Source organism: Loxodonta africana, chromosome 7 (assembly GCF_030014295.1).
Source record: "Loxodonta africana isolate mLoxAfr1 chromosome 7, mLoxAfr1.hap2, whole genome shotgun sequence".
Lineage (NCBI taxonomy): Eukaryota > Metazoa > Chordata > Mammalia > Proboscidea > Elephantidae > Loxodonta > Loxodonta africana.
Window position 1 is genome coordinate 77,162,124 of NC_087348.1, and position 14,289 is coordinate 77,176,412.

General features: G+C 43.3%; 1 protein-coding gene across 10 annotated transcripts in view; it reads right to left on the reverse strand.

The window, feature by feature from the left end:
* The window catches only part of PPFIBP2 (PPFIA binding protein 2), a 171,653-nt gene that overhangs the window by 127,285 nt on the left and 30,079 nt on the right, over positions 1 to 14,289 (reverse strand). For all 10 annotated transcript variants that reach the window (XM_064288487.1, XM_064288488.1, XM_064288492.1 and 7 more), the window contains one exon: positions 5,354 to 5,453. In XM_064288487.1, coding sequence (XP_064144557.1) covers positions 5,354 to 5,417 — 64 coding nt within the window. In that variant the 5' untranslated portion in view covers positions 5,418 to 5,453. The remainder of the gene's footprint in view (positions 1 to 5,353; positions 5,454 to 14,289) is intronic.

Sequence of the window (14,289 nt, forward strand, 5' to 3'; positions counted from 1 at the left end):
GTACTCCTGACTTGCTTGTTTATAGCAGGGCTTCAAAACAGTTCATTCTGGTTCAAATCCCTGCTGAGAATCTGCATTTCTATCCCAGATATACTGAATCAGAATCTGTTTTAACAAAATCTTCAGGTGATTCTCATGTATGACAAATTTTGAGAACCACTGCTGTACTAGTAAGGGGCCCTTGTGGTGCACTGTTAAAGCGCTGGACCGCTAACCAAAAGATTGGCAGTTCAAAACCACCACTGGCTCTACAGGAGAAAGATGTAGCAGTCTACTTCTGTAGAGATTTACAGCCTTGGAAACCCTATGGGGTAGCTATGAGTTGTAATCCACTCAAAGGCAGTGGGTTGGCTCTACTAGTGGTTCTCAGAATTGGTCCCTAACCAGCAACATTAGCATCACCTGGGAACTTGTTAGAAATACAAATTCTCAGCAGGGGTTCAAACAAGAAACTGTTGAAATCCTTCGTTTATAGGAGTGATGATCTCTCACATCATTTGCATTGTTTTCATTTCTTTACTAGTATTTTGGGGAGAAAAGCAAACCCAAATCCGTTGCTGTCCAGTCAGTTCTGACTCACAGCAACCCTACAGGACACAGCAGAACTGCCCAACTGTGTTTCCAAGGAGCAGCTGGTGGATTCAAACTGCCGACCCTTTGGTTAGCAGCCGTAACACTTAACCACTAGGCCACCAGCGCTTCCTCTAATAGTAGCCTAATTTTAGACTAATTAAAGGGAGATTTCTTGTTATGTAGTATTATGATTGTTAATAATCATTATTGAAGTAACTGTGTCTATTTTAATGAGAATTTTTTTGTTTGTTTACATAAATATTATTTGGGGAGCTCAGGAAGCCTACAGAAGTTTCTTCCACTGAAATAATGGCAGCTGTGTTTTCATAAGGTGAGAAAACACAGTCCTTGGGTACTTGTCTGAGTACTTTAACAGATGAAAGCAGTTGTGTTTTGGTAGTGGTGGCAGCACTACTTGACCTTATTCCACTTCAAATTAATAAGAGACTATGAATAAAGAGAAGAAGATTTAAATGTCATTTCTGCAGGATACACATCTATTATCTGCGGCATCATGATGTGGTACCACATTTTTCAAACTTTCTTTTAGCTCTGTCACCTTTTGAACAAAGGAAAACTTACTTGGAAGACTGATGTGCAAGACAGATGAGAGCAAAACAGCTCTGGCTGAGGGACTCAGAAGCAAAAGCAGAACTGTATCTTCCTCCCAGTTAACTCTTTTCTCCTATAAACCACCCCACAGAGCTCCTAGGGCTCCACTACACATCATAAATCCAAAATGGGAATGAAAGGAGCCTTAAAGAGAGTCAGATGGCCCTGGACTCAAATTTTAGTGCAGCCATTTAACATTTCTATGGCCCTGGATGGTAAAATAATAATATCAATAATACTAATATCAATAAAAACAATTAACTCACACCATTTGAGCACTTGCTAAGGGCCAGGCACTGTTCTAAGTGCTTTATCTGCACTAATTTAATCCTCACAGTACTATGAGATAGACTGATCATTACCACTATTTTATATATAAGGAAACCAAGGTTCAGAAGGGTTAAGCAACTTGCCCAAAGTTTCCAGAGCCAGTTTTAAGTGGCTGAGCTGAGATTCAAATCCCAACAGTCCAACTCCACAGTCCATGTTAAAAACCACAAAGGTGACCTAACTAACCTCTTCAGCCCAACTGGGCCCAGCCATCTTGAAAATGAGAGTGGTATTAATAATCTTGAAAAAACTGCCTATCACAAAAGCATTCAACAGTTATTATCATTCTTTTCATCAACAGCATAGACTACATGCCCTCCAGATACTAATGACCTCAATGTAGAATTATCTGTCAAGTAACCCAAAATAAACCCGTTGCTGTCAAGTCGATCCTGACTCATAGTAACCCTATAGGACACAGTAGAACTGCTCCATAGGTTTTCCAAGGAGCACCTGGTAGATTCAAACTGCAGGCCTTTTGGTTAGCAGCCATAGCTCTTAACCACTACATCACCAGGACTTCCGAAGTAGTTCCTATCAAATGTTTGTGTGAGCCAATTACTATTTAAGAGATGGTTCATAGGACTTGCTAACCACTGAGTCCTCAAAAAATCACATAGTGATTTCTTATTTCAAAAGAATCAGTGAAACAAAGGCACAAATAGAGAAAATAAATGAAGTTCAGTATGCAGCCAGATAAACGTTACATACAGAAATCAATATTTTGCCTACGAAACAACGAATGAATATTCTACTAACAAAAGTAAACAAAATACATACGTGAAAAATATTTATTAAGCACCTACTATACACCACAAATGGAAACCCTGGTGGCGTAGTGATTAAGTGCTACGGCTGCTAACCAATCGGTCAGCAGTTCGAATCTGCCAGGCACTTCTTGGAAACTCTATGAGGCAGTTCTACTCTGTCCTATAGGGTGGCTATGAGTCGGAATCAACTCGACAGCACTGGGTTTGGTTTTGTCTTTTTAGTTTATATACCACAAGGAAACCCTGGTCACGTAGTGGTCTACAGGGGACAAAAAACAGAAGCAGAGACCAGTCAAAAGACTTTGTACTAATCTTGTAGACCCCGGGCCAGCCTACCAAATCATGTGCAAGACTGACTTACATAATGAAAACCACAAAATCTAAATACATGAAATATGGGCTTGAATAAATGAGAACTATACTGTGTTCCTATGGGAGAGTCGCAATTGGACCAATAAGCAACATCATGATAAATGGAAAAAATATTGAAGTTGTCGTGGATTTTATTTTACTTGGATCCACAATCAACGCCTGTGGAAGCAGCAGTCGAGAAATCAGACGATGCATCGCACTGGTCAAATCTGCTGTAAAAGACCTCTTTAAAATGTTCAAAAGCCAAGACGTCACTTTAAGGACTAAGGTGCACATGACCCAGGCCATAGTGTTTTCAATCTCCTCACGTGCATATGAAAGCTGGACAATGAATAAGAAGACTGAAGAAGAACTGATGCCTTTGAATTATGGTGTTGGTGAAGAATATTGAATATACCATGGACTGCCAGAAGAATGAACAAATCTGCCTTGGAAGTAGTACAGCTAGAATATTCATTAGAAGCAAGGATGGCCAAGACTTCATCTCACATACTTTGGACATGTTATCAGGAGGGACCAGTCCCTGGAGAAGGATAACATGCTTGGTAAAGTAGAGTGTCAGTGAAAAAGAGAAAAACCCTCAATGAGATGGATGGACACAGTGGCTGCAACAACGAGCTCAAGCATAATGATTGTGAGGATGGCACAGGACCAGGCAGTGTTTCGTTCTGTTATATATAAGGTCACTATGAGACGGCATCAACTCGATGGCACCTAACAACAACAGCGAAGAGTCAACATGATAAAGATTTTTTTGTCTCCGGTTAATTTTCCAAAAACTAATGTAATATAATACCACTATTGTTGTTAGCTGCGGTTGAATTGCTTCTTACTCATGGTGATCCCATGTGTTACAGAGTAGAACTCCCCCACAGGGTTTTCTTGGCTATAATCTTTACAGAAGTAGATTGCTAGGCCTTTCTTCTATAGCTCTGCTGGGTGTGTCTAAACTATCAACCTTTAGGCTAGTAGCCAAGAGCAAACCATTTGCTCCACCTATGTAGTGCTGGTAAGTACTATATATGTTATATATGTTATCTATATGCTAGGCACTGTTCTAAGCACCTTACATGTGTTAACATAAGAATCCTCTAAACCCCATTGCATTGAGTCAATTCTGACTCATAGTGACCCTACAGGACAGAGTAGAACTGCTCCATAGGGTTTCCAAGACTGTAAACTTTACAGGAGCAGACTGCAATCTTTACAGGAGCAGACTGCCACATCTTTCTCCCGCGGAGTGGCTGGTGGGTTTGAACCACTGACCTCTTGGTCAGCAGCTGAGCACTTAACCACTGTGATACCAGGGCTCCTTTAACAACTCTCTAAGGTAGATACTACTATTATTCCCATTTTAAATATGACCAGACTGTCTGAGGCACAATAAGTAACTTGTTGTAGAACTTGAATTTCAACCAGCCAGTGTGGCCCCAGGTGTTCCTCCCTACCAATCTCCAAAGGAAAGATCTGCCAAGAATGCCTTGGAAATCCACTTTCTCCCCCTCAGTAAGGTTTCAGGGATCCTAATCTAGGACAGGGCATTATAATCTGTGGAGGAAAGCAGAACTTTACTCTTGGCCTCTCTGAGAAATTAAGAATCTGACACATAACAGATAGAACATGTTACAGTGCCACCGGTAACAAAAAAAGCTGAGAGACACACAACTTTCCCCATCCAGGCTCAAAGACCGAGAACCCTCAGAGGGCAAATGTTCTCTCAGGGACCGGTTACCCAATACACAAGGTATGCACTACAGGTTAGTAAGTAAATACAAGTAAGTTCTTGAGTGCCTGCTTACTGTAAGGCCATGCTTGCTTACTGGTTAATCCACCCCTGTGTTCTCTTTAAGATGGAAAGAAAAGCAAATACCTGAAAAGGGGCCATGTCAAGTATCCCATGTACTTCCTGGGGTCTAGCCACACACAGCCCAATACCTTCCTCCTTTCCCTTTCTTTGTCATAGCCCCACACAATGAGAAGCAAAGTCTGGGAGCAGCATACCCAATCAGAAAATAAGGTCACTAAACTGTACAAGCTAAGGCCAGAGAGAAGACCTGGGGCCTTTTAGAAAGATTTTCAGTAATAGGTCTGTTATAATCAACAGGGCTTCCAGATGCCCCATCAGGGAGTCTCATCAGTCAGGACAGCCCACTATGGCTGTCCATTCCAATTCACCACAGTTAGGCTGGCTTTCATAGAGCATGTCCCTAACTAGCTAATGCAAACAGTAAAACAAACAGTTGAGATGGATAAAAAAAATATATAGTATAAAGTGCATGCTAATCATTAGGTGAATCAAGACAAAAGGCCTCCTGACTCCCAAATTCAGCAAGGGCCAACTGGTGAATTGAGTTGACACCTGCATTAAGTGGCAGATTTTGAGTTTCAGCATGGCTATAATAAGCCATGTTCAGCTCTACTGTAAATTTTCAGAGTATATCTCTTTGCATCCAAACTGCTTGTGGCCAGGATCCAAACAGTGACACAGTTATATGGATGCTAACATATGGCACATCCAAATGGTCTCACCACAGACCTAAACTATCCCATCAGATATCAGAGTTCTACAAGTTTGTACACTTAAAAAAGAGATGGCATGAATAGCAATAAGAAACATCTAACCATAAAGAGAAAACAGTTTTTCCAACGTGGAGGACAACACGTAGGTTGTTGGGATTCCACAGTCCTGACCTCACCTGCAATAATCCCATCCATTTGCTCCAGGGCAGCCTCCAACGCATGACTCGCATCAGATGCCATGACTCCTGTTGCCTAAGTTGTCTCCTCCTCTGCTTACTGAAAGTGCAAATACAGAAAAAGGGAAAAAATTACAGACAGTTCCACATAATGCAGACAAGACTGCAAAACCCTTGCATTCCATCATCACATAATCTGCTTTCATAAGAATCCAGGTAGCCAATGTGTGGTTTCTGCCATCTCTGTCTTCTCCCTCCTAGCATGAATGTTCCTTTTCTAAAAATCATTAACACATGATCCCATTCTCTTACGTAACTGAAAAGCCTCCAGGACTCTCCGGAGTTACCGGTAGCAGCAAGACAGCAATTGCCACACCTCACCATGATTTTAGTCCCAGGCTCCAGAAGCTCCAACTGCCACCTGGGGAGGGTGCACGACAGCAGCACCCGTGATAAGGACTTGGCTCAGGTCTTGCACTGCAGCAGCATGGACCAAGATGGCCACAGCAGGCATCTGGATGCCTTAAGGTTACACCTGTAACACTTTTCTTGGGAGGTGGTGATCCAAGTGGAGAGGCCTCCATTGCTACTTTCACCTCTTTTCTTAGAGAGAAGACGGTCCAAGAAACCAGGAGCACCACATCCTACAGTCTCAGTGCCACTCTACCTAACACCATTTCAGCTGCAGAATCCCATCTTCTCAGGGCTGAAGAACATCTCAAAGGATACACAGTCCAGCCACTGCCTTAAAGCTGAATCTCTCCTCTAAGGGCCCTATCTATAAACCCATTGCCATGGAGTCAATAGCGACCCTATAGGACAGAAAAGAACTGCCCCCGTAGGGTTTCTAAGGCGGAAATCTTTATGGAAGCGGACTGCCACATCTTTCTCTCATGGAGTGGCTGATGGGTTTGAACCACCAACCTTTCAGTTAGCAACTAAGCACTTTACCACTGCACCACCAGGGCTCCTTGGGGGGCTCTAACTATAGGGATGGGGACTTGTTTGCCCTCACCCCAGGGCAAGTGGCTGCATCGCTGGACAACTCTGCCACTTAGAAAGGCCTCTAAATTAAGCTGCCTTCCTGCAACCTCCTCTCATTTTCTAACTTCCCACCCCACCTCCCTAAGTGTCAGGAAGGGACTTTCAAGGAATTTAATTCCTCTTCCACATTGTGTTTTCCAAGGAGGAAAGAACATTTGTAATCCTAAGAGACACAGCTCCCACCTGTTAGCTGGAGGCAGGAGTAGTCATTTGTTTACTCATTTTGCAAAACCTACACATGTGACTAGTAGGCTAAGTGCTGGGGACAACCCAGGCACAGCTCCTGCACCAGAGCACCCTGCAGGTGACAAAATGGAAGAGTCTGAGGTGCCCTGCTTATTCTCTCTGTGAAGTTGGACCTTTGGAGTGAAGCGAGGCAAGTGAGGAGTGGCCTTGAGGATGGTGCAGAAAAGGATTTCAGGACCACAGAGAGCCACACTGAACTGTACCAGACTGTAGCCACTAAACTCACAGGCTGTGTTCTGAGAGCCTGAGTTCAAACCCAGCTCTATCATTTACTGAGTGATCTCTGAGCCTCAGTTTCCTCATCTGTAAAATGGGGATAATAAGAGCACCTAACTCACAGCGTTGATGTCAAGATTAAATGGGTAATTAGTATTTCATAGAGAGTGTTTAGTGCATTGCCCTGCACACAGGAAGTATTCTGTATGTGTTAGCTAGTTTTGTTTTTTTAAGTGAAGAGATAGTCCTAGGAGTACAGCTGATTCATACCTGTTCAGCCATACAGGCTATTAGTATTTTGAAATACTTCCCTCCAAAGACTTCCCATTGTTCTTAGGAAAAAAAAAAATCCAAACTCCTTACTGTGACCTACAAAAGAGGCACTGTAGGGTCTGCCAGGCCAACCTCATGTTGCTCTCCCCATTGCTCCTTATGCTTTGGTGGCACTGGTCTCCTGTCCATTTCCAAACACTCCAGGACTTTTTCACCCTCCACACTTTGCACCTGCAGTTCCCTGTGCTTGAGTGCACTTGCCCAGCTCTCTGCATAGCTGATTTATTTTCATCCTTCAGGTCTCAGCTCCAAAGCCATCTTCTCAGAGAGGCCTTCGTAGCCAACCCCATCTAAATTTAGCAGCCTCTTTGCATTCCAAAGTATCTTGCCCATATATTTGCTTCCTTGCTGATTACCTTCTCCATGAAGGCAGGGGGACCCTGTCTGTCTTGCTCACCCCTATGTCCCCAGTGGCTAGCAGAATGTCTGGGACATAGAAGTTTATGAGTACCTTCTTATGGATAAACAAATGGATCCATGCAGCCAACATTCCCTGAATTCCTGCTGTGTTGGTCCCTGTGCTGAGCACTGGCAGAATATTGATAAATCAGACCCAGTTCCTGCCTCTAAGGACCACAGTGTCTACTGGAGAAAACAAACATGTAAACAAATAATAAAGACACAGTGTGATATGATAGGGGCAGATATGCAGTTTCCCAGAAGAGCTGGGTCTTGAAGGATGAGTAGGAGTTTTCTGAGAAGGGGACAGTGCGTGAAAGGCAGGGAGACATGTAAGGGCAGGATGTAGTTGGCAAAGGTCAAAATTGTTGACAAGATTATACAGGCACATGCAGCTGCTCAAGATGAGTTAAAACTGTCCACAGAATTCACATAAGCATGACGATGCGATTAATGAGAGGAGCTTGGTAATGACACCCACTAATTCAGAGGTCTGGCTATCAGTGCATAACAAAGAGGCCTCAGATGTATATACAAGAAATATCTATTTTCTAATTCAGCAGACTGGGCCTTTTGATAAGCTTTGACTGGCCCCATTTGAGGACTTGCTTACAGAGTGAAAGGCAGAAGGGCAGTTATTAGAGGGTAGCTCAGAAGGCCCAGACTACAACCCCCTTCAAGAGAAGGGCCATAAAAGAGGATTCATGGGCTCTCTGCCCAGTGATGAGTTTGTACTTGGCAAGAAGCAAACTGGGTGGACCCGTGGGAGCTGGCTTGAAGTGAAAGATGAGTCAAAGGTGCATCATATTTACAACCCAGGAGCCTGGGCCAGTAAGATTAGGAGGGCTCAGGATCGGGGAACCTGCTTTAGGAAGAGCGGGAAGAGCTGATGCGCTCAGTTCTCCACCTGCTGGGTCTGAGGTAACGGCAGGACATCTGGGTAAGAGAGGGTCCCTGCTAGCCTCTGTCATGGAGTGGTCATGAGATATCAGTGATATGGGGTATGGAATGCCCTCAGAAAGGTTGAACGCACCACAGGTGTGAGAACTTCTGTCCCCATCTGTAAACATAGACAATCTAGTTGGAACAGGGAAGCCTCAAGGTCACTAACCATTCTCATTCTGTCAGTTAAGAGGCTATTTTATTGTCTTACCACTGTCTGGGTTAGGGTTCCTCACCACTAATATACAATGGGATGATCCCTGTACTCAAGGAACCTGGGGACTCAGAGGCAAATATGTCATCTGACAGCATACAGTATGTTGATGTCTTCAGTGTCTGTCCCTCCCCATAGGAACACAGTGTTCCCCCCCGCCCCCAGGAGCCAGGGTTCATCACATCAGGGATGTGGAGCTTAAGAGCATGAAGCTTCAGAAGCAATGTGCCAGGAGGTCTTTGGAGAGAAGGGAGGTTAAGAAGCCAGACACAGCATGTAGAAGAGGCAATAATCCAAAGGGGCTGGGAAAAGAACCAGAATCCAGGTCAAAGTCCAAAGGGACAACTGAAAACCAGGGTAACCTCCAAGCAGATGGTAGGAAGTGCAGCTCAAACCTTTTGCCTACCAATGAGAGGGGAGCTATAGCAGCCACTCAAAGGTCAGCCATAGCATGGACAACAGTGGAATATACAGTGTGCCATTGGAACTCTAAGGAGGGACATACAACCAGCCCTGGAAGGAGGGAGAGGAGCAGGCACAGAGAAGGACACTGCATTTAACACCCTCAATACAGTGAGAGTTGCTATACTGGTCAAGAGCAATTGTCATTTGACCCTGATGAGCAGGCAGGCTTCTAATACCAAGAAATTGACTCATTCTAGACACAAAGATAAGGCAGGGTGTATTGTATAAGAAGAAAAGGTGTGGTGCATTCGTCATGGTCTTTCCCTTCACCCATATGCCTCTCAATATGCCTGTGAGACAGTGTCCCAGGCTGGGGCTCTTGCCCATACAGGGCTTTACCATCTCCTCTTTGCTACCAGCCAGGGGGAAAATGAGCTAAGTAGCTCAGTCAATGAGGCAGGAAAAGCCATGTTTTAGAATGACGATGTCTGATAACGGATGTCTTAGCTATATGAACTGTGTCACAAAGTCCAGTATATACCTCGAGGTCAAATAGGGTGCAGGGCCTGTACATGTTCTATATAGAGTCCACAATGTGCCACCCTGCATCCCGTGCACTCTGAGGCAAGCATTGACTTAGGGATCATACTAAGTACAGGCATACCTTGCAGATACTGCGAGTTTTGTTCCAGACCACCACAATAAAGCAAGTCACATGAATTTTTTTGGATTCCCAGTGCATATAAAAGCTATGTTTACAGCATACTGTAGCCTATTAAGTGTGCAATAGCATTATGTCTAAAAAAAAAAACAATGTCAGTATCTTAATTAAAAAATACTTCATTGCTGAAAATTGTTAAGTATCATCTGAGCCTTCAGCTAGTCATAATCTTTTTGCTGGTGGAGGGTCTTGCCTGAGTGTTGATGGCTGCTGACTGATCAGGGTGGTGGCTGCTGAAGGTTGGTGTGGCTATGGCAATTTCTTAAAATAAGACAAGGATGAAATTTGTTGCATTGATTGACTCTTCCTTTCACAAAAGATTTCTCTGTAGCACGCAATGCAGTTTGATAGCATTTTACCCTTAGTAGAACTTCTTTTGAAATTGGAGTCAGTCCTTTCAAACCCTGTCACTGCTTTATCAACTAAGTTTACATAATATTCTAAATTCTTTGTTGTCATTTGAACAACGTTCACAGCATTTTTACCAGGAGTAGATTCCATCTCAAGAAATTACTTTCTTTGCTCATCCATTAAGAAGCAACTCCTCATTCGATAAAATTTTATCATGGGATTGCAGCAATTCAGTCATATTTTCAGGCTCCACTTCTAATTCTAGTTCTCTTGCCACTTGCTGTTTCCACCACATCTGCAGTTACTTTCTCCACTTAAGTCTTGAACCCCTGTAAGTCAACCATGAGGGATGGAATTAACTTTTTCGAAACTCTTGTTAATGTTGATATTTTGACCTCCTTCCATGACTGTTCTTAATGGCATCTAGAACGGTGAATCCTTTCCACAAAGTTTTCAGTTTATTTTGCCCAGACCCATCAGAGGAATCACTATTTATGGCAGCCATAGCCTTACAAAATGTATTTCTTTCTTTTTTTTTTTTAACTGTACATTAGAGGAAGGTTTACAGAACAAACCAGCATCTCATTAAACAGTCAGTACACATACTGTTTTATGATGTTGGTTAACAAACCCATGACATGTCAGCACTCTCCCTTCTCGAACCTGGGTTCCCTATTACCACCTTTCTTGTCCCCTCCTGCCTTCTAGTCCTTGCCCCTAGGCTGGTGTGCCCATTTGGTCTCTTTTTTTTTTTATGGGCCTGTTTAATCTTTGCATGAAGGATGAACCTCAGAAGTGACTTCATGACTGAGCTAAAAGGCTGTCGTCCAGGGGCCATACACTTGGGGTTTCTCCAGTCTCTGTCAGGCCAGTAAGTCTGGTCTTTTTTGTGAGTTAGAATTTTGCTGTACATTTTTCTCCAGCTCTGTCCGGGACTCTCTATTGCGATTCCTGTCAGAGCAGTCAGTGGTGGTAGCTAGGCACCATCTAGTTGTACTGGAGTCAGTCTGGTGGAGGCCGTGGTAGTTGTGATCCATTAGTCCTTTCAAAATATATTTCTTAAACAATAAGACTTGAAAGTCGAAATTACTCCTTGATCCATAGACTGCAGAATGGATGCTAAGTTAGCAGTCTCCTTGTACATTAATTTCCTTGTACATCTTCATCAGAGCCCTTGGGGTGACCAGGCAGATTGTCAATGAGCAATATCATTTTGAGACAAATCTTTTTTTTTCTGAGCAGTAGGTCTCAATAGTGGGTTTAAAATATCCAGTAAACCATGTTGTAAATCGATGTGTTGTCATCTAGAATTTGTTGTTCCATTTACAGAGCACAGGCAGAGTAGACTTAGCATACTTCTTAAGGGCCCTAGAATTTTTTAAATGGTAAATGAGCATTGGCTTCAACTTCCAGTCACCAGCTGCACCACCCCTAAGAAGAGAGTCAGCCTGTTCTCTGAAGCTCTGAAGACAGGCAGTGACTTCTCCTCTTTTATTAAAGTCCTAGATGGCATCCTCTTCCAATACAAGGATACTTCGTCCACACTGAAAACCTGTTGTCTAGTGCACCCCTCTTCACCAGTTACCTCAGCTAGACTTTCTGGACAACTCGCTACATCTTCTACAGCAGCACTTGCTGCTTCACCTGGCACCTTTATGTTATGGCAACAGCTTCTTTTCTTAAACCTCATGAACCAACCTCTGCCAGCTTCAAACTTTTCTTCTGCACCTTCCTCACTTCTCTCAGCCTTCACAGAACTGAAGAGAGTTTAGGGCCTTTGCTCTAGATTAGGCTTTGGTTCCAGGGAATGTTGTGGCTGGCTTGATCTTCTGTCCAGACCACTAAAATTTTCTCCATATCGGCAATAAAACTGTTTTGCTTTCATATTATTCATGTGTTTACTGGAGTGGCACTTTTAATTTCCTTCAAGAACTTGTCCTTTGCATTCACAGCTTGGCTAACTGTTTGGTGCAAGAGGCCTAGCTTTCTCCCATCTCAGCTTTCACTGCACCTTCCTCACTAAGCTTAATCATTTCTAGCTTTTGATTTAAAGCAACTCTTCCTTTCACTTGAACACTTAGAGGCCATTGTAGGATTATTAATTGGCCTAATTTCAATATTGTTGTGTCTCAGGGAACAGGGAGGCTGGAGGAGAGGAAGGGAGACAGGGAATGGCCACTCAGTGGAGCAAGTCAGGGCACATACAACATTTATTAAGTTTGCTGTCTTATATGGGCACAGTTCATGGCACCCCAAAACAATTACAGTAGTAACATCAAAGATCACTGATCACAGATCAACATAACAGATATAATAATAATGAAAAGTTTGAAATATCACAGGAATTACCAAAACCTGACACAGAGATATGAGGTGAGCACATGATGTTAGAAAAATGGTACCAACAGACTTGCTCAATACAGGGTTGCCACAAACCTTCAATTTTTTAAAAAAAGAAAAACACAATATCTATGAAATGCAACAAAGTGAAGCAGAATAAAAGTGATGTATGCTTGCACTCTCAAGTTCAGTAAAGCAAAATCGGAAGTAGGCAAGAACCACTGATTAAGGTAAGTCTTGGGCGAGGAAGGTATGCAGGGTGGTGCAAATGATTAGTATATTTGCCAATAACTGAAAGGTTGGACATTTAAGTTCACTCAGAGGCACTTCAGAAGAAAAGCCTGACAATCCATTTCCAAAAAGAAAAATCTGCTATGAAAACCCCATGGAGCGCAGTTTTACTCTGACACACGTGGGGTCCCATGAGTTGGAATCAACTCCACGGCAACCAGTGGTGGTCGCGCAAGCAAATCTTAACTCATCCCATCCATACTGAATTACAGCCTTCTAGGAGTCAGAATCAACTGGACAGCAACAGGGTTTTATTCCATTTTATAAGGAGCCCTGGTGGCGCAATGGTTAAGCGCTCAGCTACTAACCAAAAGATCAAGTGGTTTGAACCTACCAGCGGCTCCAAGGGAAAAAACAATCTGATCCCATAAAGATTACAGCCTAGGAAACCCTATCAACATGGGGTCGCTATGAGTTAAGAGTTGACTCAGCAACACACAACAAAAATATTCCATTTTAAAGACTGCTTTTCTCTCAGTAAAAGTGGTTAGGGTTTCAATTTTTGTTTGGGGCAGGCTCACACAGTCCTGGATAGAGGCAGGGAGGAGAAACAGATCCAGGAGTTCCCAGAAGCCCTGCTCCTCCAGGGTCTCCTATTCCTTGGAAACAGCTAAGCCAGAGCTAGGGCCTAATTGCTCAGCAGCTACATCCAGACAGGAGCCAGCATCCCTGCAGAGAATCCACAGCCAGGGAGAGGAGCCTGTACTCCCTCATCCAGTAGCCCCCAAACCATCACTACCACCACCATCACCACGCAAGGACAGATCTTGGATTCATCCTGTGCCTCTCCCTTCTCCAAATGGCCAACAGGTGGTAAAGAAACCTCCCCGTATCAAAACAAACCGAAATCTTTTCCCCGCAGTTTACAGGCCTCACATAAACCACCAAACCAAAAAACCAAACCCATTGCCATGAAGTCGATTCCAACTCATAGCGACCCTATAGTACAGAGTAGAACTGCCCTACAGAGTTTCCAAGGAGCACCTAGCAGATTCAAACTGTCAACCTTTGGTTAGCAACCATAGCACTTAACCACTACGCCACCAGGGTTTCTACAGCTACTTTTAAATGGTTATTTTAATAAATGGCTCCTGCTAATCCTAAGCTTAGAAGACAGCCTCTTAAAAGGATATAAGGCACTTATCTTTTTTGGGACAGTAGGGGAAGAAGCCATTTACGGCACCAAAAAATGAAAATGGAGGAAGAGAGACATGAAGAAAATTTGATGGCAGTGCCTAAATTCTTAATCACATCCCATATCAACCACTAACATCTTTCCTTTTAAAGGACAAAGAAGAAAGAACGTAGGTTTTGTAGCCAGACATATCTTTAGTTAAAACCTGGGGTCTGCCACATAATGGGCAGACCTCAAACCAAAAAAACAAACACACTGCTGTCAAGTCAATTTGGACTCATAGTGACCCTAAAGGACAG